General features: G+C 38.4%; 3 protein-coding genes across 5 annotated transcripts; 1 reads left to right on the plus strand and 2 right to left on the minus strand.

Annotated features, from left to right (window-relative positions):
- Positions 1 to 110: 110 nt before the first annotated feature.
- Positions 111 to 6,121, minus strand: atg12 (ATG12 autophagy related 12 homolog). Its single transcript, XM_083532010.1, has 4 exons — positions 5,960 to 6,121; positions 3,172 to 3,308; positions 2,698 to 2,760; positions 111 to 313 (listed from the first exon to the last, which is right to left on the minus strand). The coding sequence occupies exons 1-4, from the start codon at positions 6,066 to 6,068 to the stop codon at positions 254 to 256; spliced, it is 369 nt and encodes a 122-aa protein (XP_083388136.1). The 5' UTR covers positions 6,069 to 6,121; the 3' UTR covers positions 111 to 253.
- A 4,824-nt stretch (positions 6,122 to 10,945) lies between these two features.
- cdc42ep5 (CDC42 effector protein (Rho GTPase binding) 5) lies at positions 10,946 to 17,347 on the plus strand. 2 transcript variants are annotated; one of them, XM_083530165.1, is made up of 2 exons: positions 10,946 to 11,189; positions 13,705 to 17,347. In XM_083530165.1, the coding sequence occupies exon 2, from the start codon at positions 13,710 to 13,712 to the stop codon at positions 14,601 to 14,603; it is 894 nt and encodes a 297-aa protein (XP_083386291.1). In that variant the 5' UTR covers positions 10,946 to 11,189; positions 13,705 to 13,709; the 3' UTR covers positions 14,604 to 17,347. The 2 variants fall into 2 exon arrangements, with proteins under 2 accessions (XP_083386291.1, XP_083386292.1); XM_083530166.1 differs by lacking the exon at positions 10,946 to 11,189 and adding an exon at positions 11,503 to 11,667.
- grwd1 (glutamate-rich WD repeat containing 1) lies at positions 17,043 to 24,461 on the minus strand. 2 transcript variants are annotated; one of them, XR_014531176.1, is made up of 8 exons: positions 24,174 to 24,461; positions 23,832 to 23,949; positions 23,480 to 23,639; positions 23,085 to 23,295; positions 22,836 to 22,981; positions 22,536 to 22,727; positions 19,681 to 20,854; positions 17,043 to 19,485 (listed from the first exon to the last, which is right to left on the minus strand). XR_014531176.1 is itself a non-coding variant. In XM_083527371.1 (7 exons), the coding sequence occupies exons 1-7, from the start codon at positions 24,391 to 24,393 to the stop codon at positions 20,546 to 20,548; spliced, it is 1,356 nt and encodes a 451-aa protein (XP_083383497.1). In that variant the 5' UTR covers positions 24,394 to 24,461; the 3' UTR covers positions 17,043 to 20,545. The 2 variants fall into 2 exon arrangements, 1 of the variants encoding a protein (XP_083383497.1); XM_083527371.1 differs by having other exon boundaries at positions 17,043 to 20,854.
- Between the last annotated feature and the right edge of the window lie 1,308 nt (positions 24,462 to 25,769).

The following is a 25,769-nucleotide window of genomic DNA, read 5'->3' on the forward strand; positions in this document are numbered from 1 at the left end:
AAGAATGAACACTACAGACATTAGATGACATGTGTATGGTAATCCTCTGCCTCAGCAACATGCAACAATATGCTGAGAGAGATCTCTAGCAAAAGAAAAGAAACCTGAAATACGTTCATAATAATTTATTTACATTTATTACATAAAGACAAAAAGAAAAGTATTTGGTCATTAAAAAAACTAACAAGTACAGTGTGTGTGTGTGTGTGTGTGTGTGTGTGTGTGTGTGTGTGTGTGTGTGTGTGTGTGTGTGTCATCCCCAGGCTTGTGACTTGCAGTAGTGAAGAACCAGTTTCCCATCACTGCCAAAACACTGAAAGCATAAAAAGGGACTTTTAAATATTTCATTAGGAATACCTGTACAACAGCCTATTCATGAAATTATCTAAACCAACAATCCAAAATATCATGCAGCTAATGTTCATATAAAACATCAGAATGAAGAAATAGTATGATCTCTGTAACTGGTAGCAGATGGACTGGTTTGAATTGGTCAAAAACTGACGATCTCCTCTGAATATTACACAAAAACATCATAGTTTACACAGAATGGCGTGGAGAGAAAAAAAAAAAAAAAAAAAAAAAAAAAAAAACATTGTGCGAGCGACAGATCTGTGGAAGGAAATGCCTTGTTGATAAGAGTGAAAATTTCCCAGACAGGTTCTTGCTGTCAGAAGGATATAGTAACTCATAATTACTCTTTACAACCCTGGTGAGCAGAAAAGCATCACAGAACCCACAAAACATCAAACCTTAAGGTTCCACTCGTGTCTGCCAAGAACCAGGAATCAGGGAATCATGGACACAGACTCACTAGACATTTATAGATTAGACAAAAGGTCACCTCCAGTCTTCAGCTGTCTAGTCTGGGTTAGTTTGTTCCCATAATATCCTCACAAATTCTTATTCAAATACTAAAAACAGCCCATCTGGAACCAACAATCAAACAATAAGGAAAGTTACACTTTTCACTGTTGTGTTTTGTTTATTTTGCTGGCTTGGGGGTTTGAATTTAGCGGTAATGTATTATGTGTTAGCGGCCGGAGCAGCCCCTTTAAGAAGGTAGCGGATGGAGGTAAGACATGTGACAGAGGCATCTTCACATGCATCAGGAGTGAGTCATAGACAGATGTGGTGAAGAGAATCCGGTCATTTTCCAAAATAAAACATTGTTCAGAATCAGATAATAAATAAAACGGAAATAATGTAAGTTATGTATTCTTTCTGTGCAGCCCAGTAACAAGTGACCCACAGACAGGTGCCGTTCCGCAGCCCCGGGGTTGGGGACCAGTGTTCGATATTACTATGATGCTCTACAGTATATTGTATTACAGTATAGAATGACTACATTTCTTATTTATATATTTATATAATTCACATCAAATTAAACTTTGTCATATATTCTTGTATTCAATACAGGCTTAGTTTATAAGTGGATTTTTTGCTGAAAGTTATAAGCCAATTACAATAATGTATAAAAAAAAAACTGTATATAATAAAAAGTTTATATAATGTTTCCATGCTTTGTAAAGCTCCTGTGAGAAAATATTCATGTTTAAAACAAATGAATAAAACAAATGACCTTTTCCAAGAGCATTGTCTGTAGGAACTCATATTCATGGTATTATACAGTCAACGTTTCAAAACACAGAAAAATGGAAATAGGAAAAAATTCATCGGATTTCATCGTAATGATTCAATCACTGGTGCTACAAAGTTGTTTGTGTGTTTTTTTTTAATTCTTTAAAGAACTGTAAGGACAACATGCTGAACCTAATCACACTAATTACACAATTACAGCCAATATAAATTCGTTTGATCAAATATTTATTCATTATGAAATCATGTCTCACATATTATAATTATATGTATAATTACAAGAGTAAAAAAATCTAAATTAAGGCACAGCATATTGTTATGGTTTCCTGCACCTCCACAGGCCTTGCATGTCTACATAAATTGGGAAGTGTAACTGAAGTGGTTATGACACGGGACCGAGTTCAAATCCCAGCACAACCAAGCTGCCACTGCTGGGCCCTTAAACAAGATCCTCCACTCGTAACTGCTCAGGTGTATAAATGAGATATTATGTGTGTGTATATAAATGTATAAATATAAATGTAAACTGTAGTTCCAGTCTCTCTCTTTCTAATAATTTAGTTCTGTGATACAAGTTCCACAAGATAACTGTTTACTCACATTTTAACCCAATAATCTTTTAACTAAAAATCCTTATTAGTTTATCTATCAACTAATGAAGGATATGTTTTCGCATTCTAAAAACTTGTGTGATCAATTTCACTCCTATAATGATGTGGTTAAGACAGCAGTAACAATATTCTGTATCACCATTCGTTTAATGATCTTAAATCTCCTAATACAGACAACAATATCAGGAGTGTCTTTAAGAAATAGGAAATGGTGTGGCCTCTTACAAATCACACTGTGTCATGAGTTTATACTATTGCGTACGCCTGTCAGATGACAGAAATGTAAAACAATAAATCAAATCAAATTGTGCAACCCAAACCTTGCTCAATGAGTCACGGTACAAGTTTCAGGTTATTACTCAGAAACAAAACTCATTCTAAAAGAATGTCTTTGTTTCAACTATTAATTAGTTCCTAATCTAATAATCCAGAGCATATATGCATAAAAACAAGAATTAGCCATGGCCAGATTGTCCATAAGACTTACGTCAAACAGGACACCCACTTCCTGATCTGGTGATGGAGCGAAGGACTGATTGATATAAATAAACTGCACAAAAAAAAAACAAAAAAAAAGGAAAAATGTGTAAGACAACACTGCAAAAAAAATTTACACAATTTCATGATATGGCATAATGTAAACTAAATCACTTTCATTTGTATTGTCAATATCTGCCATACATACTGCTTCATATATACATACATATATTCTAATATATTTCTATATTTTACACGTTATATTATCTACTTCATTTTATTTTTTTCTATTAATTTTTTTTTTTTATATCCATAACTCTATTCCTTTTGTACTTGAATGCTGGACAGTGGTATGAAGCATTTCACTGCATGTCATACTACGTATATATTTGTATGTGATGTATAAAATTAGAAATTTGATGACTAATCACTTCCTGACACCATTTCACTGTATGAACTATGTGTGTGATGAAATAAAGGGTACCAGTTGTTCGTTGGGCTCAAGTTTAAGAAAGCGTGAGATGAACTGAGCCAGAGACTGAATGGTCCTCTCTCTCTCTACTGCCCATTTCTTAGTCTTCATTATAGGAGTGTCTCCTACTGCCTTCAAGAGCACATCAACTGGGAAAACCAAAGAGAAAAACAGGCACAAATAGAAAAAAATATTATTAGAACACAATATTGAAAATATCTTGATTGCAATGATAAATGTGTTCTTGATCATGATTTTCTAAACTGAACACATTTAACTAAGTGTGTGTGGGGGTTTTCTCCAAGTTTTCCAATTTCCTACACTTTACAAGAAAGAATGTTTACGCCAAAATGTCATGTATGCATGCATGTGTGCATATTGTCTGGAAATGGCCTGGAATCCCATCCATGTTGTAATTCCTGCACTGGATTCACCACATTCCCTGACCAGGATAAATCATACATTAAAGGTGAGGGAATGAATGACTAAGCTGTTATTGTTTGAAGCTTTTTGTAGATGACTAAGATATAGTGTGTTTTTCACATAATGCATTATTTATGTGCAGAGATTCTTCTATTGTATGTTCATGATCAATGTTAGCTCTTGATGCATTTCAGAAAAAGTCTTTATATTTTAATTGCAGGTGGTAATACAGGTGGTAATTCCATGGAAATTCCATTGTGATTTAGTTTGCAGTAGAAAAGCCAACTACCACTGTACTGACTTACATATAAAATCTTTAATAAATAACTTCCGTTCTACAACCAAAACCCCAAAACTTTAACCTAAATGTGTTTGTAGGACAGTAAACCAGCCAGAATATTAAAGTTCACCAGGCTGCTCCAAAATAGCAATGCTATTTATAGTCATATTAAACATTTTTAATATGTTTAATATGACTAAATGTGACCTAAATGTGGATGGTTTCCCTTCTGCGTCTGGGCCTGTTAAGGTTTCTTCTGTTTTTCCTTGCCACTCTTGCCCCTGTCTTGTTCATTAGGAATAAACTTATTGGCACTAACACCTTAATTCAGATTTTATAAACTATTTATTTCTGCAAAGATAAATCTTTCTGCTTTGGAACAATGTACATTTTTTATATATATTTAAATGAATCCAGCCAGAATATCAAAGTTCACAAGTCAGCTCCAAAATAGTAGTTATTTAAAGTTGAATTAAAAATGTAACATTTTATTAGATATTAAAATTGTAATAAAGTACCAAAAATAATGATCACGTAACGCGCGCAACTAAAGATCTTCGAGGATGTGTTTGGACTGAAATTATTATAAAACAGGTTTCATACCATCTTAGAGTTTTTCCTTGTCACTGTTGCTACTGACTTGCTCATTAGGGACAAACTTATAGCTGCTTCAAGACAATGTCTACTTTTGAAAGTGCGAGATACAAAAAACATTTGAATTAAATTAATTGATTTAAATTTTATTTAATTTAATTAAAGCAGCCGGAATACACCCTGTATGTTCACCAGTCTGCTCCAAAACAGTAATGCTATTTATAGTCATATTCAAAATTAAATGAATATTCAAATTTAAATTATATAATAAAATAATTTTAATTTAACACTTAAGCCACTCAAGAACTATGGATTAGCATGGAAGCATGGATTTGGGCTGTAATTACTATAAAGAGTGTGCTACAATGGTTAAGGACTTCAATCACCATGAACAATTTTGCGTCCATCAGTGAACAGTCAGACAGTAACAGTAGCTGGAAGACCACATCCAAGAGCGTTATCATCGTGAAGCTTGTAGGAACTCTTGGCCTTATACAGCCACAAGTCAAAGATTCGAATCCATCTCCATACCCCCCTGTCCTCCACATCTGCCTCTTTCACCCAAACCATTTACCTGCATGTCTTCCCTCACCACATCCATAAACCTCCTCCTCGGTCTTCCTCTTTTCCTCCTTCCTGGTGGCTCCATCCTCAGCATTCTCCTACTGATATACCCCATGTCCCTCCTCTGCACATGTCCAAACCATCTCAATCTCGACTCCCTTACCTTGTCTCCAAAACGTCCTACATGCGCTGTCCCTCTAATAAACTCATTTCTAATCCTGTCCATCCTCATCACTCCCAACGAAAACCTCAACAACTTATTTGAAACATGGAAATAATATTGAATATTCACCATTCGCCATCAAAATAGTACTGGTGTTTAAAGTATTAAAACTTCAGTTACAAATGAAAAATAATAATTATTCTTATTCCTGAAGCTATGAAATGTGAGGACCAGACTCTGACCTGTCAGTGTACTATTTGTTTTTGGTTCGTTTTAATTGCTGATATGCATTACATGATTGTATGATCTGTTATTACTTTTAATAATAATAATAATAATAAATACACTATAGACTTATCTTTATTACTTTTGGCTCACTACTGACATTTATCAGTTAAAACTCTTACAACACAATATCTTGTTAACATTTATTTATACATTTATTTATTATGACATACTTTCTTTAGTCAATAAAAATGTATAATAAGCAGTTAATTTAAGTGAAACATCTAGCAGGCAACATGTGATCGAAAACATTTTTCTTTTTCTTAAGGCTAATACAGAGATCACTGAGAGAGAGCTAGCACACTGATGTGTTCAAGACCAGCAGCTCCCTGATTGGTCGAAACGCATAAAATCTCGCCATTTCATTCGCCCTACGGCCTGTCAATCAAACATCCCGGAAGTAGCTCGCGCAACGATAACACACATCAGGCGAACAGGATAACTAGTTGGCTTTGCCTGTACGCAGACCTTAGTGCAGATTAAAAACGTACTCTTTTTCCTTTCTCCCGTCTTTGCAGTCTCTCCGGAATCTGATGCGACATTTTGGGGAGAAGATTCTTCTTTCTGCGGTTCTGTGGGAGATTCTGCGTTGTCAGACATCGTCTAGCTTGAAAACATTATAACCAGAGTGGGGCGAAAATGAGAGGTTTCAAAATAAAAGTCCCAGAAAGAATTCTAACTAACTCTTCTTCTTAAAGCAATATCTAGATACAGATCCTGAGAGTGCATGTGAACCTCGAGATTTTAGCTGCAAAAGTACAACGGTTATTCATTATTATCAAAAACAATGCACCACTGTTTGACAGCATTCCTGGAATATTGCTTGTGGCCATCTCCTAATTTGTTCATTCATTAATCTTTAGTAGCTACTTTGACCCTCGTCAAGGTCACTATAAGGGTCACTGTGATCTATAACAAACGCTTGAAGATCGTGTTCTGCAAAAACTGCGCTATGAGTGGTAACACATAACTGTGTGGTCATACTTGTGAAATAAGTTGCCATAAAGAAATCATTGCCAATACTTATCTGATCTGATATTGGGACCACCAGCTGTGAGGCAAAAATACACCCCAGATGAGATCCTATTTTATTACACACACAGTCCCACACTCATTTGCACCTAATGAGTTATTCGGAGCAGTCAGTTCACCAAGAAGCATTGTAACAACTCATTACTTAAAAAAATATATATCCCGATTGAGGAGCTGTTGCTGTATTCTAGGTAGTTTCTAGTATTTTTCCCTCTATTTATTTTTCTATGCTCTCAATTATTGTTGGATATAAATATAGTAAAATACATTTAACCAGCAGCATTAAAAATGTAAACTATATGGTTTCATTTTCAGATGGTTGACCTTCTTCCAAAATCACAGATGACTAGTACAGTCGGAAAAAATGAGCACAGACCCAACATTAGGGCGCTAATGATGATGTAAATAAAGACATATTGCATCTTGTCTGGCATACAGATGCTTCTTTTGCATGTTGTGAAATGATGGTAGCGTAAAAAAACTTTTTTCTTGTTAAAAATCCCATTTAGTCCTGTCACTGTTATATAAACCCCCATTCTTCTGGGAAGGTTGTTGAGTAGATTTTTGTGACGTGTGTCTGTGAGAATTATTATTCATTCATGACATATCTGAAGTGCAGTCAGTGTTTCACCTCATCCCCAAGGTGTTCAGAGGGGTTGAGATCCGGACTTCATTCAGGGCACTTTAATTCTTTCACTCTAACCATATAGTGTTGTATGTTAGTGGCCAAATTTGTCGGCACATTTTCAACACTAGCATGCTATGAATTTGTCTATGGATGCCTTACATTAAAAAAAAAAAAGCAAACGCTAGACCCACAACAGAAAGTGTAATAAGCCTGTGAAATCTTGAGAGCAGGAAAGATAGAATGAAAGCAATTCCAAATTGTCCGGGGAGCAAATGGGAGTTGTACAATATGTTTTAAACCTCCAGCAATGCTGCTGTGCCTGATAGACCAGCACAAGGACCACACCATGTCTATTTCTCTCTCAGCAACAGGTGGTTTACATATAATCTAGGTTTGTCTAACAAACCGGCATCTTAATATACAACAGTGTAAACAGCTCTGCCACAGTAGACAATTAGTTTTTAAAAAGAAAAAGACAACCATCCAGTTGTTCTCAGAAATTTCAGTTTCAGAGGTCCAAATATCACAGGAAAAGGGTAAAGTGTTCAGTAAAATGTAAACTTTTTGTATGACACAGATTTAAACACCTGGCAACATCAATCGCATCAACTGAACTTTAAAAGAACATGCGAAAGCCCTGAAAAATGATCTCCTCACTATACAGTATAGTATTATAAGGACACGACAGGGAAGAGCTAAAATAACATTAAAAGAAAAATAGTGCTTGTCCTTTGCCTTACTTGTCTTGGAAGCGTTAAAGCGAGGAAGATCTGCTCAGCAAAGTCCACAGGCTGTTAAAGAATTTCAGGCATTTAACAACATTTTAAGTGTTATTTTTAGAGCCGTGCTGCCGAACAGCGTCCTCATAGATCCTCATATATATTTATATCTTCTTCATTTGCCTCTTTAATAACATGGTTTCAATACTATCAGAAATTAAAAAAACGGCTATACAGCGTTTCTAAATATTTAGGGAAAATGACATTTAAAATAATTGCATTAGTTCGAACTAGTAGAGAAATAAAGAATCCTGGATTTATGGAGATCAATAAATGTGTGGGAGTTGTTTTTATACTCATTGATGTACATTGTAGGGATTCTTTCTTGTGTTTGCATAACCTTTGAGTACTCCTGTCTCTTACATTTGCCTGTTTTTTGGGTTTTCCGAGGTTAATCTATAGTATTATTAAAAGTCAGAAAAAAGAGAGAGAGAGAGAGAGAGAGAGAGAGAGAGAGAGAGAGAGAGAGAGAGAGAGAGAGAGAGAGAGAGAGAGAGAGAGAGAGAGAGAGCACATAGGGAGTAAACTCATCAGAGTAAAGTATGGAATTCTTCCCCTCAGTTTTTATCCCCCCTTTCCTGTACAACTCTTGAGCCGTGGGATGTCCAGGATATCTGCTTTTGCTCAGGCTTTGTGCATATGCAGTCAAAAGCACAGATCTTTCTTTATTACAATAATGTCCTGCAGCTTTTCACAAGAAAATAAACTTTTATATTTCTTCAGTGGCAAAAAACCCACCACAACTGTAATACATGCAGTTACCCATAATTGTATATGGACTGTTCTCTCATTGTATTGTGTATTTTTGAAAAACTGACTTCTCTGAAAGCGTACATATGTGTGTGCTGAATGTTCTGATGGATGCCAGTGTATATACATGTTGATTAAATGTATTACTGCATTTTACTATTGATTTATAATTTATATTTTAATCAGCCTTTATGTCAAATTGTTGATTGATCTCATCAGTCTCCAAGAAACTGATCTGTGTGTACACACATTATGTGTGAGGACCAGTTTCAAAACATCACTGATGAGATGTTAGACAAGTTATTTATAATTATTATATAAATGCAGACAGATAGCAATAAATACACTCACAAGCCACCTTTTTTCTCCAGAACTATGTACACTATGTTGAAGATGATGTTGCAAAGCTGGATTAGTACCAACAGTGAACCATCACACCTACGTCATACAAGCTGAAAGTCTGACTCACATGTGCATTACACTGCTGGGTAAAATAAATCATTAAAAAAAAACCTAAGCCCTAAACTGCAAAGTAGTCTCCAATATTATGCTTTTAATGGTCTTAACAACAAAACAATAATCAGAAAATGATCAAAGAGTAAACACAAATGAAGTAAATGATTATATAACGGTTTTCCATTGTAAAGAAGGTGAAAGCCTTGTATGGAAATGTATGGTCAGGTTTTTATAGAAAGTCAGCTGATGTGTTGTATAGAACCCAGACATAAAACCTTTGAATCATTATCCTCATTTTACCTTTGTGTCCACGACGTCTATTAAAAGTGAATTCTAGCTTTGGTGGTTTCTAGTTTTTACCCCGAACTCTCAAAAATAAAGAGTGAATTGTGACACCTGAGAATCATGTGCATTTGTTTCAGTCTTGATCGTAACCTGACCAATGATTTTATTATGATTTTTATTTATTTCATTATTAAGACTATTAATAGGTCTGTCTCTTCTTTTCCCTCTTTCTGTGTTCATGTGCCTGCCTTTCTGGCTGTCCCTCCTTTTCCCTATTTATCTGACACTCTTATTTCTCCTTTCTATCTGTCCATGTCTCCTTTCCCCTCTTTTTTTCTGTCTCCACCTGCCAGTCTCTTCACTTTCTCTGTCTGTCTGTACCTGTGTGTCCATCCTTTCCTCTCTCTCTCTCTCTCTCTCTCTCTCTCTCTCTCTCTCTCTCTCTCTCTCTCTCTCTCTCTCTCTCTCTCTCTCACTCTCTCTCTCTCCCCATCTGTCTGTCCCTCCTTTTCTCTCTCTCTCTTTCCCCATCTGCCTGTCTTTCTAGCTGTCTGTCCTTTTCCCTCAAACTGTCTGTCTGTCCCTCTTTTCCTCTCTCTCTGTCTTTTACTCATTTCCTATTACTCTATCTGTCTCTGTTTCCATTTCTACCTCCACTTTTCATCCCTTTATCTGTCTCAACCCATCATTTCATTCCTCTCATGTCAGTCATTATCTGTCTTACTATTTTCTTGTCTGTGTCACCTTCCTTTTGTCTCTTTACATCCCTCTATTTGTCCTATTCTCTCCATTCTCTGTCTGCTCCTCCTTTCCTCTCTCTCTCTCTCCATCTGTCTGTGCCTGTCTGTCCCTCCTTTCCTCTTTCTCCATCTCTCTGTCTCTCACTTATTACCTCTTTCTTTCTGTTTGTCTCATCCTTCCTTTCTCTGTCTCCATGTGCTTGTCTTTCTGTCTGTCTGTCCTTTCCCCTCAAACTGTCTGTCTGTCCCTCTTTTCCTCTCTCTCCATCTGTCTTTCACTCATTTCCTATTTCTCTGTCTGTCTGCCTGTCTGTCTGTCTCTTCTTTCCCCTCTGTCTCTGTTTCTATTTCTACCTCCCCGTTTTTATCCATTTATCTGCCTCAACCCATCATTTTATCCCTCTCATGTCAGTCATTACCTGTCTTACTATTTTCTTGTGTGTCACTTTCCTTCTGTCTCTCTCTCCATCCCTCTATGTGTCCCTTTCTCTCCATTCTTTGTTTCTGGCCCTTTTAATTGCCCAGGACACAATTATGAACTCCATAACCCATCTACATGTTACGTTTTGAGAGAAAAAGTGAGAGAAATTTGAAATACAGATTTTTAAGAGGGAAAACAGCTGTTCTGGGCGACATCCGCCTACTCCCGTACTAAATAGTGCGCTTCAACAAGTACGCCACATATTATCACTGCGGTCCCCCGTGGTCCCCTCCTCTTTGGGTGCACACTATGTAGTACGCTAGTATGCGGTTTGGGACGTAAGCGTCGCTTTTTCCATTCCGCTCCCTAATCAAGACGCGTCACTTCCGCGCCCATCCCATTCAGGAGGAGGAGGAGAAAAAGAAATATCCGAGTAGAGCGCCGCCAAGAAATTACCTTAAAAAAAAGAACTAGTCAATAGGATTTAATATTTATTATTAAAAAAAGTCTGGACGGAAGGGAATAAGAAGTCGGGGTGTGAATCGGATTAAGGAAGAACTTCTCTGTCTCTGTGTATATATATATATATATATATATATATATATATATTTATATATATATCTTTAAAAAGTAAGTCTTTTTTTTCCCTCTCTTGTTTACAGACTATCATATGTGTAACTCCAGAAAACTCCTGAGGGGCGCAGCAACTTTTCCTGTCGCGTTCCCCCCTTTTTTATTTCCTTTTTACACTTGTATCAAGTTTACCGAAAAAAACAAACAAACAGTTTCTTCTAATTTTGTATAATTTTTTCTGGACAGAAGAAGTTGTAGAGAGCTTTGTGAGAGGAGGAGGAGGAGGAGGGAGGAGGAGGGAAAGCGTGCTCACATTCCTGACACATTTAATGAGTTACAGATCAGCTTTATTCTTTGTAAATAAAACATTAATGAAACCATAGTTTTGTATGACTATACACAGCTTCTAAAAAAGGTCGAGTGAGCTTTAACAGTCACCCAGAGAGCATGTTGTGTTTGTTTTATTGCTCGGGACGGGGTTGAGGGTGAGGTAAGCGGTGGAGCTCCAGCTGTTGATCTCAAGCCGTCAGTCCAGGTAACAAAAATGGCGCTTTGACTCCACAAAAAAACCCCAAAAAGCTCTAAAACTCGAGCAGAAAGTGGTTGTAGGTAATACAGGACAGGCTGGAGAGGGTTATCTTCATCTCGGAAAGGTTTCCGACACCTAATTTAGCTTATTGTTACTTTTTCAATTATTATTATTATGTTATATATGATTCATACAGACCCTGGAAACCACTATATTTCTTCTTATAAATATTTCTTCACAGAGGAAAAACAGCCATTTAATATTCAGAATGAATTTAAAATACAACACCAACACATTCAACGATCAAATGTGCAGTTGCCCATAATTGTATATGAACTGTTTTCTCATTGTATTGCGTAGTGTTGAATAGTAAATAGTGCCACACCGACAGATTAATACTGTATGCAATGCTGAGTATCGATGACGATCATGGTGTGTGTGCTGAGTGTTTGAATGAATCGACATGTGATGAACATTAGCGTTTAAATAGTAGATTAATATGTGTAAGAGGGAAAAACTGATCGATCTCATCAGTCTCTCTAAAAGAGAGAGAGAGAGAGAGAGAGAGAGAGAGATCAGCGTATGTAACTGTTCCTCAGCAAAGTTTCTTATGTACGCACGTTTCGTGCGAGGCGTCAAACCGGTGTCAAAAACCGCCACTGATGAGATGTTAGACAAGTCATCTCTAAATCATTGTGGAAATACACATAGATACTAATCAATACGCTCGGGAGCTTTTCTTTCCTGCAAAACTACGTGCACTATGTAGAAATTCTCTAAAGAAGCAGTTTATAAGGAGCGAGTGAAACTCCATTTCCAGCAAATTTCAGCAAACAGGCTCTGAAAGTGTGTCCTGGATGTCTTTTTTTAAAAGGTTGTTTTCGTTTTCATTTGCATTCTGATTTTCCTAACAAGCAGAGCCCCTTTTTTTTTTTTTCCCCATCCCGCCCTTCTCATGTGAGTGCGACAGGTACCTGTCTTTCACCAGAAACCCTTAAACACACTGGGAGATACAGTGAGAATCACTTCAAGGGTGATGCCAGATGCTCTTCTTTAATCTTCTACAAACTGCTTCTAACTTAAGACTTATTTCTAAATGCTATATTGAGGAACATCTGTGTTTTCTGGCCCTTTACTGGTATAACACATTACCACTTCTAGTACCTTCGATTAAAAAAAATAAAATTTAGTTTGCGTGAAAATGTTTTTTTATTATAATGCGAAAGTTTTATTATTCGGATTGTTATAATCAAGCAAGAAATGTGTCGCCGCTTTTTCAGCTACAAACCTAACAGATTTGTAATGGTCCCTATACCTACATTTCATCAGAACAGCTCCATCAACACTAGTATTTCAAAATATCAGTTTCAGTTAGTGTGCGAACGCGTGAGTCTGTGCGTCGTTGTGTGTGTGTGTGTGTAAACGCTTGGCTTGGCTTGACTTGCGCAAGCCCCAGGGGCAGAATCCAAAACTATGTTTTTGCATTTCCCGTGTCTCACAAGTCTGAGCATGGCTGCGGCATCACTTCTCAGTCGGCTCTTTCTCACCGTTGCTGCGTGTTAAACGTGTGTGCGTTGCATCATCGTGGCGAGATTTAAATGTCTTATCCATTTTGCCAGTCTGAAGCTGGGAGATGAAAACCGTTTGATGCAAAAAAAGAACAACAAAATGTTAACGATGTGAATCTCATGCTTAAACAGGTAACTGAAGGAAGAGGTTGTAGAGAGTTCACACATATACAAGAAATCACAACTGACTTCTTTATTCAGCCATTTGCCAAAATCATGGGTTATCATGAGAAGACAGAGGAATGATCATAAATTTGAGGATACAAGAAAAAATGGAAACTGGTTACCATTATTTGGCTTTTCGATGTAAGCACGCCTCATGGATGACAGTAACGTGAAAGTGACATTGTGTTTTCTTTTTATTGGAAAAGATCATGTTTACGTCTTGCTTTGCTGAGGTGCTGCATAATTATAGATGAGGTACTTTTAATGTAAACTGGATGTGATATTCACTCATGAATTTTTAATTTCACAGTTCCAATGCCGCTGCACAAGTCGGGCCGGGCTCATCGCCTGGATCCCACCATGATCTCTGCACCGCTTGGCGACTTTCGCCACACTATGCATATCGGCCGCGGCGGAGACGCCTTCGGAGACACCTCCTTCTTGTCCAGTCACGGCCCCTCCAGCCCGGAGTCTTTTCAGTCTATCACCTCTCCTGTGGAGGCCACAGTTGAATCACCAGGAATAAGGCTACATCATGACGCTAAAAGCAAACCCCTTGATGAACCGTTCACAGAACTCCAGCACTCAGAATCAGTCTCATCCTTCGATCTGGATCTAGATTTGGGGCCATCCATTTTGGGAGATGTGCTGGGAGTGATGGATGGGCTGGGTTTGGGCGACAAGTGGACAATGGGCAACGATGGTGAAGAAGAAGTGTTTCTCTCCGGTAAGAGCAGTGCAGACGGTGGGATATCACCCAACGGCGCAAGCAATTACATGTACGAGAAGAGAATAGACGATCTGAGCAGAGGGGAGGAGCATTTCAACGACTTCAACGGTATCAAGTCCAAAGGGCTCCGGCCGAAGGTGCGATTTAGCGACAAAAAGGAGGAGATCGTTGGACGGCAGTACTTAGGTGGAGAATTAGAGCTGGAACGTGAGAAGGAAATGAGTACAGGTCCAGTTGAAGAGATGAGAGTTGAAGGAACGGCTAATAAAGGAGCCTTGAAACCAGAGCTTACGAATCATCGGCCAGACATCAGTCCCAGCCCTTCTTCTTCAATGAGCTCTGAATACGAAGGGATCTCCCCATTGGACAGGAGGAGAGAGGAGAACCATTTGTCGGAGTCAGATTCAGATGAAGAGGGCGTTGCAGTTGAGCAGGGCTATACGTTCGAGGATGAGTCAGATGATGAGATCGGCCTTTAGAAGTATAATGATGGGTATGTAAAGACCAAGCAGAGAAAAGTATGCACAAAATGCTCTTCTGAATAACATAAAAGGGAGATAGTACCACAGTGAGAACAACTCTATGAAACAGGAAGAACTGGACTTGTTAGTTATCAGAAAAGGTTACACAAAAAAATGTATGTATACAAATACTTTTCAAAACTCTAAGCTGAACACTAGTTTCTCTTTTTTTTTTTTTTTTTTTTTTTTAATCAGAATAGAACTGTAGTATTATAAAGAAATGATGTTTCTATTAGTACTATTAGTTCCACTAAAGCCTTAAACAACGGCATATATTTAATATTACAAAACAGTGCAGATAAACACTTATTAGTAGGTCTGGTGTTGCTGTCATACATTTTTAAAATAGGGTCTCTTTTAAAGCTTATTACTGGGAATGTTAAACGGTAGACATGCTGGTAATAAATCCTCTCAATACAGGAGTCCCAGGTTGAGCCAAATACCAGTATTCCACAAAAGCTGTTTGAAAATGTTATGTCCTTTAGTGTATTGGTCTCTTTTTTTTTTTAAAAAAAAGAAACGCCATATTATTATTATTATTATTATTATTTTTAAATACTATAGGCCAAAAGTAAAGTGATACGCTTTCATTTATTAAATCTATTCTAATTCATATTTTTTCTTGTTGTCGGGTTACGAAAATACACGAGCAAATTGCGCGCTCTACATATAACATCAGCAGCAATCTGGTGTTCCTGAGGTAAAATCATGTTGATCGATTTCATAGCGGCTTCGAAACAAAAATAAAAAGCCAGAGCCGGGCATAACTGAACTATGTGCATGCGTTGGGGGAGAACTTTTGGGTGTTCCTGTGGGAGTAACAAACACAATGGGTGGAAAAAACAGTGGGTGGATGATATGCTTGTAGATCGCAGGTGCTCAGTTTAGTACCGCGGACACAGTTTGATATAGGACTTCATTGCTGTTTGCTCTTCTACACTTCTTTGGAGGGGTTTGGTGTAATTTGACACACAGCCTGCTATCTGCTGTGCAAGTTTAAGGTACATGGAGAGAAAATAAAGTATCCTGACAGAGAACATACTGAAACTGCAACAGAAAAGCTACTTAAAAAAAAAGGACTCAACTTTTCAACAATGACTTCATGGGTCTCAGTATACGTTTTATACACAGAGAGAACACTCTTCGGCATCATATCGTCATCACTTCCACTTCTTTATCGTCATTTGTCAAACTCTTCTCTGCTAATACAAACGGAAAGGATGTGATGATTAGCGATAGCAATATCGAGTTCATATCGCATATTGGCGTGCGTTTTTTGTTACCGACGATCGTACGATGCCTAGTGTACAGCAGAACCACAAAACATTGTGCTTATACACCTTTAAATGACTACATACCTAATTTTAACCGACTTCTTATTTTAATAGCCAGTCGTCAGAGTTTACATGTCTCCTAGAGACCACTTTCTTACGGAAAAAGCCTTGTTTTCCCACTGAAATCAACTTTTTCGAGCCGAATCAGGATAGCTGAAGAACTGCCTACTGGTTTAAACTGGATTTATTGGGAGGTAATAATGGACAAGTTGCATTACCACTTAGTTACACGATAATTGTTTTAAGTAGCAAACTGCATGACTTTGTATTTTCTTTTCAGAAATGTCAGACATCTTTGATAATATAAAACCATCTACTCACTTGTAAATAACGTGATATAATGATGATTAAACACCTGACAATTTGTTCCTGAGGTGTTTTTCTTTGGAATCTTTACACGCGAATGTTAACGATACGTGATCCCGTGGCTCTGCTTTTATGTAACGTTCGCTATAACATAGTTGTGCAAAAAGAGCTCGGAAAGCAGATCTCCAGATAACAAAAACCACTTCAGTCATTATAAAACCACTTTCTTATACGAACGTTCAGCCTTTGGACAGCATTTAGATGCCACACTGTGATCCTTTAGGAGACCTTCCTGTTGAAACTGGTGTAACAGGTGTTAGGAAAACGGGATCGTGCTACAGCTTAGCTTGAAAAGTCGTGTTTTGAGAGTAAAGCTGCGTGACTACCCAGGAATACGTTGCGAATCCTCAGACATGTAGGTAGAATTGTTAGTTACGTTGCTAGGTAATGGAAACATTCCAGTTTGTAAATAACTGGGTGGTTGTCATTTCAAACAAACGTATCACATAAAAATAACCAATCATGTCATAAGTGCATTCGGAGCAATGTAGCCGGCATTCCAAAGGTAGAAATAAAACTGAATCTGGTGCAAATCGTTCAAACTGGAATGCTGTCTCAAAGGTCGAAACCAGAATGGACAAAATGTTGTTTTTTCTTTCAGTTTTTTAATTTCACTTTTTATTACCAAGTGTCTGTTAATTCACTCCACCAGACGGGCCAGATCTGTTCAGCTAAAGTTGCTTCGTTATTGAAATGCAAGCGAACCCGTTTAATTATGAATAGCCAAACAGAAACCAACTTAAATTTATAGCAAACGACAATCAGTTGTGTAAGTTAGTTAAGTAACATCTCTGTGATCACGATGAATTCGAGCTGCAAACACAACATGTACTGCTGTTATAATTACACTATATGTCAGACCAGTTCTGCCTGTAAGCTCTTGACGTACCTGCATGTATGTGTACACGATGAAACACTGCACTTCATATATCAGATGTATTGGTATTGACATTATCTTTCTAATATTGAGATCTGCATTAATAAATATATTTACGTCCTCGACCCGTCTATCTTTCCTTATTCCTGTTATTCATCGTGCTAATGCAAAACATCCCATTCTACATCTCATCCCCATTTGCTGTTCTAATAACCTCCACTCTTTAGGGAAGATGTTCCACTAGATTGTGGGGATTGTATTGTTATAGTAAAGTCGGGTACTGGTGTAGGTGAGTTGAGGAGGCCTGGGTCAATCAGCGTTCCAATTCTTTCCAATGGTTTCCATTAGGGTTGAGGTCAGAGCTCTATATAGCAGGCCACTCAAGATCTTCCACTCCAACCCATGTACACCATTTCTTCATGGAGCTGCGTTTGTGCACAGGGGAACCATCGAGCTGGAGCAGGTTTGGGTCACCTAGTTCAAGTAAAGGAAAACTCTAATGCTGCTGCTTCGAAAGTCATATGTGCAGTTATGTGCCGTTGTTACGAACAGCTGACGAACAAAAGGAACAAACCAACACACGATGTTGGACCAGTGTGACCTGCCAAAACAGCTTTTGGACCATTGCACCTTGGCATGAATACTAGTCTCTGCAAATTTATCGAAGGCATACACACCATTCCTTCAAAGCATATTTCCTCAGAGGGTGTTTCGATGATTGCGATTGACCCGTCTTAACATTCCAGTCCAAAATCATAAACATTCCAACTGAGATCTGGTGACCATTTCCCTCTACCTCAAACCATTCGGTGAGACTTATGGAAGTAAACTGGTTCATCCGGGAAGAGTCTCGTCTAAAATAAACATTAAAACTTTCCCTCTTTTGTGAAATTAAAAAGACCATACCAGCAACTCAACACACCTATAAATCATAAAGACAACGACTCACACAAGAGACTACAAGCGTGTGTTCGTGCACTTTAAACTTTGGCTTACTAACAATTTTATTTTGGTGAATGACAAAACCCAAATGATCTTTTTTGGTCCAAATGAATTCTCAAATAGGAATTTGGCCAACCCTGGAACCCTTTTATCATTCCTAACCGCCAACGTTAATAACTCAGGATTTTATATTGATCAAAGTCTTAAGCTAGACAAACAAATCAATAGCATAGTTAGCACCAGCGTCTATCACCTATGGTCGCTCATATACGCCTTCGTTTCCACACGACTCGAACACTGCAACTCGCTGTATGTCGGGCTGAAGCTCTCCTCGGTTTCTCGTATTCAAATGGTTCAAAATGTGGCTGCACGTCATCTCGTTGGTGGCTGCAAACCTGGTCACATCACTCCGATCTTGCATTCGTCGCATTGGTTGCAAGTCCGTTACTGTAATTTTAAGTTTTCGTCTATAAACATTGCTGTAACCAAACCCCCAAATACGTCGCTGACCTACTTATTCCTCATAACCCATCTAGATCACTTAGATCAAGTGCTTCTACACTAACTGAATTCAAACCCATGCTTAAAACTCATCTTTTCTGCTGTGCTTTTGTTTTATAATTTCTATGTACAGCACTTTGGCCATCCACAATATTTTAAATGTGCTTTATAGATAAAAATTTGATTTGAAAAGTATGTGGACACCTGATTATCATATTTATATTGAAATGCTCATATTAAACTTAGTGTAACTAACATCCTTGTCCAAGAACGTCTTCCTGGAGCTCACTGTTTTCATGCTGGAACGATGTTTAGGCAATAATGCTACAACTGTAGATATGAGGTAGGTATCAAAGATTGGACACTAACGGCGCCGACTGTGTTATTCCGACCACGTGCGTTACCGTGTCTGCGATTTCAATATGGACAGCAAGTTAGAACAAAGAACGCGTAAAATTCGGCGTAAAACCGGGCAAATCTGCCTCGGAGACATTCCACGTGACGTACGTTTGACATACAAGTGGCGCGCTTTAAGAGCGGAAGAACATCACTGGAAGATGACAAGAGATCAACAAGACCTGCAACCCGCAAAATTGTGGAAACCATTCGGCAACTCGTGCATGACGATCGTCGGAGGACGGTCCATGTGATCTCACAGATGTGGCTCCTTGCAGGCTTGGCGCTCTCACTGAAGATGGAGATCCAGCCCTCAGTTAGCTGTTCCGACACCGTTGCGGAGACTTCAAGACATATTCAAGAAGTGTCAGGAACGCTGTATTGCTGTGCAGGGGGACTATTTTGAAGGTTGATAATCTCAAAACTTTGTGATATCACCTCGTATATTGTAATGGTGCAGTATACAATCTATACAATGTCAGCTTTCAGATTTGTGGCAGCTGTTTTGTCTGGTGTCCACATAATTCTGGTTTTATAGTGTATTTCTGGTGTCCAGTGTAGTCTTTCGTGCAACCTATTTAAAGCCAACTAGCTTCATTCGGTTACTGGAATAATACACTTCTCTGCTTTGGGCTAAAGAGCCTCTCTGACTACCCAATTCTTACCACTCAATAAAATGCAAGCAGACTTTATAGCAGTCAAGGGTTTTTTTATTGATGATGTGACCTTGTGAGAATACAGTATTATGACAGAAAACACATTTCAATTCAGTTTTTAGTCATTTTTAGAGTCATTGATGAAAAATTAACATGTAAAGGAACCATGAGTCTGAGCATAATTATGCTTTTCTTGAACAGCATAAGTTACAACCAAATATTTATACAATATTCTACAAATTTGGTCATCTCTCACTCCCCCCAATAACGCCCCCACCGACACCTGAGGAGGGTTAAGGTCACATGGTGTCAAAGTTTTTTTCAAACTGCTAATGTTACTTTAGAGGGTAAACGCTTGGAGGGAAGGCGCTAAGGATCCTCTTTCGCATGCATGAGCACACGTTATATTTGTTTCTGCCACTCTAAATGAGGGAGAGAGTAATGAAAGGAAAGTGAAAGAACTCCTTGCCATGGAAAACTATGGCAGCATCTGCATTCCAACATGAACCCAATTAAGCCTCCAGAAACATTAGTACAAAAATATGGCTTGTGACAAACAGAATTCGGTGATGGAATAATACTTGGGTGAAGAGATTTTACAACCTGCTGCTGAGCAGTGCGGCGGGGACGAACTTCAAATCTAGGACACGCAGCTGTGTTTGCACAGGCTGCTCGTCACTGAGAATACTAGCTGAGCTCGCCTGTTTATGTGTAACAAAATAAATTTGTCCTTTTTATCAAAAAGCAATGATCATTTCCATGATATATTGAACATATTACTAACTTTATTGTAAGGCACAAAAGCACACATGCGACTTCTTGGCCTTTTTACACTGAAATAGTCCTGAACACGTTGAATCCTGACAGCGCTGTGGAGATGAGGGTTCCCTGGATCTGTGGGTGCCAGTGAAGCTCCTTGACCTCCTTCTGGCCTTGGTGCAAGAACAGCAGCTGTGGCGGGAGCTTCTTTAAGCTCGCAGCCTGCTCTCCTATGTCAGACGACTCGACCGAGAGATCCCATTGGCTGATGACGTCGTCCGCTCCGGAGGCGGCAAACACGCTGGAATCATTGGGGTTCCATTCCACTGAAGTGATAGGAGCACTGTGCTGCTTGAAGCTGGCCACTGGATGGCCCGACTGAGTGAGAAGACAAAAGAGGGAAAGGGACAGTATTGAAAACTGACCAAATAAGTGATAACCTGAGATCACGTTGCCGAGACAACGCTCAGAGCACAGTTCGTTTACAGTCTGCTCGCTCGCTCGCTCGCGGAAATGTGCGTGCAGGGACGAACTTCTCAGTCAGTCAGAAACATTGTACAACAATAATTAACCTGGAATGTTTTGAATACTATGGCGGGGGGGTGAGGCGGGTTTCTCATTTGTCAGACGCTTGCAATTCTCATTTATACGACTATACGTTTGAGGCAATTGCTCAAGAGCCCAGCAGCGGCAGCGTGACGATGCTTGGGATTTGAACTCACGACCTACTGATCAGAAGTCCGTCATCTTAACCACTAAACTACCTCCGTATCACATTGTGAGAGGGTGAACCACTGCACAGAAAACAATTCAAACCACAACACGGGAAGAGCACATTTGCATTAGAGCTGCACAAATTTGAGTATGTGCACACGGAGCAAATGTTTGCATGTATATTTTAGGATGAAGGCATATGGAAACCCTGAAGTGCAGAAGGGATGCCGTGCACGTATAACACCTAGTCGGACAGGTCAGTGCCAGCGCCGTGGCAGTTATTTGACTTCGCACAGTGCCACCATGAATTATTGACACCGGTAGGAGAGGGATTACTTCCTATAAAACCTTTCTGCATCTTTCACAGACTTTCCTGGAAGATACTTTGCTTCAGTATTAAATTATATTTTAGATCCTGCCAATCAGCTGCAGCCAGATTTGAATCTACCATTAATAGATTTCTTTCCATTTAATAGACTGCATGATGGCATGTAACCTAACAGGATACCAGAGTCTGGAAGGACAACAGCGCCCCCATTGTGACAGATCCTACACATTTTTTTTTTTACATTTGGTACAATTGCAGGTTAAAACCTATTACCTTTTGAAAAAGCGCATACACTGATATTTGTGGAAGAAGGACAATAGAGGATTTCTTCAATATAAATATAAATAGATGGTAAAAATGTGTAGTCTAGTTGGGCTTTTGGGGACATCTTGTCTTCAGGATGCAAACGTATTGCCTATTGAACGTCCTTGCTCATGATACACCTGCTTTTCTTAAGAGGGATCACTTTGTTTTTGCTTGGGAACGTCTTAGTTATTGTCCAAACTAAGTATTTTAATGTTTTTTGTAGCTGAATTTGTAGATATTTTGCCTAATTAATAAGGTCGAGGACAAATCCCACCAAAAAAACGCCAAACCAACTACTGGGCCCATGAGCAAGGCCCTTAACAAACAAGTGCTCGGTTGTAATTGGCAGTCGCCCTGAATATGTGTGTCTTAACTTTTTCTTCATTTGTGCATTGCCACATGCTGATCGATAACTAAAACGTGCCTGGTCTGTGCGTCACATCGTATTTATACAGCACTAAATCAGGAAGATGATCCGTTTATAAAGACACAAATGTGCTAAATGGTAAAATCTTAAATAGACTGGTTGGATTTTAGGACCCAATCAAGCTGAAAAACAGAAATCATTTTGCAAAGCCTTTTTTTTGCCCCGCAACAGGTTCCCTTTTTTCTAAGAAACCATTAGTTGTTAATTCAACAATATATAGTAAACTCTTGGTTTGCATGAAAGGATCTGCATATGAATGTGCTAATCATACAGAAACTGCTCACCTGGAACTGCCTCAAGTCCCACACCTTCAGAAACCCATCATCCCCTCCAGATAACAGAAATGGTTCGGTCCGATTCCAACTGATGACATTGACGTCGGACGAGTGAGCCTCATTGGCGGAGAGCATCGATTTTGGGGGCGCTCTGGTATCCCAAACGCGAATGGACTGATCCACTGAGCAGGAGGCAAAAACCTAAGAGTCCGAATAAAACAACACGCTGATGATACCGAGTCTAACTGTGCATACGTGTAATTATATTCACTCACAACTGACAAATGTTGCCGTCTTATTTTGACTTACTGTTGCTTCAGTAGGTGACCACTGGAGGTCCTCGACAGACTTTGTATGAGAGCTAAAAGGCCGTTGGTCAATCTTCCAGGAAGTTCCACCCTCTTGTGGCTCCCACACGTGAATGTTCTTGTTGCAGTCTCCACTCACAAGCCGGCCTTGGAGGCAAAGTGTGACGACATGTTAATAAAGTATAGAGAGTGCTTTTTTTTTAATTTTCTTCTGGGAAACTACTCTACCAATAAAACTGTACTCACTGACCTGGTACTTTAGGAGACCAGTCGATAGCAAAGCCTTCTGTCATGTGACCTGAGAAACTAAACAGAGGTGTGGCCTCCTTGTGCTGTTTAATGAAAGCTGCCATTGCAGTGGAGCTGTGAACTGCTTCCAGCTGTGGCCGAAGGTCAAAAATTTCCACTTGACCTTTCTCGCACCAAACAGCAGCCAATGACTGCTCACCATTCTGGGTCACCTGAGTCACCAAAACAAGGGCAAAATGTACATAAATAAATATTAATGTATATAAACAAATAAAAATAAATACATTTGAGAATAGAACACGCTCTTCTGCTGACACATGTTTCTTTATCAAGTTTATAATAGTGCTAATAAATAGATAAGTAAAAATAAATAAATAAATAAATAAAATCACTCACTCGGACTCTGTTTATTGCTCCATAATGGGGCATCATGGCCAACTCCATCTGTGGCTTCTTCTCCTCCTCCTCATCATCATCACTCTCATCACTGCTCTCCTCCTCTTCCTCATTCTCTTTTTCAGTGCCATACAGGTTGTGCATTCGCATGACAATGAGTCTGGGGCAGAAACGGGGAAAATGTTACTATTTTTTCCCACTTGATTACCAGTTCTGAGTATTTGCATACAGAGGTTTTTTTTTTATCATATGCATAACAGACAAAATATCGCTGCAACACCATGATTGGGGGTGTAGGAAAAAAAAGTAGTATAACGGATGGATCATTTGTTGGTCTGTGAACTGATCTGACCTGTTACTAAGAGCTGTGTCTGCTTGGGTACCAGCACACATCAGCATGGACAGGGGAAATTTCTCTCTCACTTCTCCCTCAGCATCAGGTAATACATCAAAACTCAGACAAGGAGCACCTGGAGAAAGATGAATCAATGAATTAAAGAGAGATTTCTTGTCCCTCTCGGCATATGAGGGGCGTTTACTGTAGAACAAGAGACACACAACACATACAACTACTACAGCAATGCAGTGTAAAGACTTAACTGCTTATTACACGCTTATAACATCTGCAATGCATCAGTTTTGCACATCAACATATCCAAACACCACAGACTCTATGGAGAATCGATTGGATCACCTGTCTGGCACTCGTGATACATGCGGTAAGCCGAGCGATCCATCTCAAGCTCTTCCCCCTGCTGAAGAGACTGAACTCCAGGAACATACACTTCATTCTGCCCGCCTTCTTCTCCCTTGCCTTCTTCATCCATCTCATCTTCATCGCTGTCACTGGCGTCCATCTCTTCAACTTCGTCTTCATCTTCGTGAACAAGCGTGTTTTCATCGGGCGCAGCCATTTTGAGAGCAACTCCAGAAGAAGTCCACGGCTTACTTCCGGTGACGTCATTAAAGCGCCATGCTTGGGGGTTTACGTGTCACATTTGGATTTATATATTCATTCCCGGTTGTGTGTACTATGTCAAGTTTATACCTTAGCATTTTTCACTTCCTGTGTATATATTTATAATAGCCTGGCAATGAAAGGGAATCAAAATAAACGTTTAACGTTCACATTTGTACATTTAAACCCACAAATTAATCCGAATTAAATGTAATAACATATTATAGATTATGAAATTGGACCTGAATTGAACAAAATACCAACCACATGAATCTTAGCATCATAAATATGAGTAACAGAAATGATAATTCATCCTCAACATTCTGTAATGTAAACCATTGTACTGTGTATATGTTACAAAGTACAATGTACAAAAGATAGATAGATAGATAGATAGATAGATAGATAGATAGATAGATAGATAGATAGATAGATAGATAGATAGATAGATAGATAGATAGATAGATAGTTTGTGAACAATATTTGAGAGAAATAGGCCTTTTGTGTACAAAGAAAAAGTCTTAGATATTTAAGTTTAGCTCATGAAAAATGGGGGCAAAAACAAAAGTGTTGCAGTTATAATTTTGTTTAGTATGGATACTATATATATATATATATATATATATATATATATATATATATATATATATATATATATATATATATATATATATATAAAAAATATAAAGACGATGACAGCTTGATATGGAAATGATGGCATTTAATGTTAAAAGAACCTTAATATCTTGAATATCAATATGAAAATAACAAAACCATCTCACGTTTACACAATTAATAACAATTTGTTGATTACAAATGTTTGAAAATAGAAACATTCGAGAACACAATATATAGCAGTCACCTGAAAATGAATACTGGTTTAAATCAAGATGAAAAAAGATAGTGTTTAAAACTTCTCTATAGCCCAAATTAATTCGATTTGTTTTCTACACAGTGCTATTTTGCCACATAGTAAGATGCCTCACAAAGTCAAAATTACCTCTCAACCTGATGGCATCCCAACCAACAGTAGGAACCAGTTAAAAGTAAAACAAAATAAATAAATAAAATTAAGCCTATATTTAAAATGTTGCTTGTATAAAAAGAACAGTTTATTTGCAATGCAACAGTTACCATTATTATACATTATATTTTAGATATATGGTCAGGGTTTTTCCCGGGGTTTAAAAAGGTCTCCAGTGGGCTGACTGTCATCCATACAGTAAAAATTATTCTACCCATGTGATCTGCAATCCCAATACTGACCATATTAATAGGTTATGCAATTATCAGAAACAGATCCGACTGTCATCCTTTCTTGCCCTCTTTGCA

This window comes from Silurus aristotelis, assembly GCF_946808225.1.
Source record: "Silurus aristotelis genome assembly, chromosome: 1".
Classification (NCBI taxonomy): Eukaryota; Metazoa; Chordata; class Actinopteri; order Siluriformes; family Siluridae; genus Silurus; species Silurus aristotelis.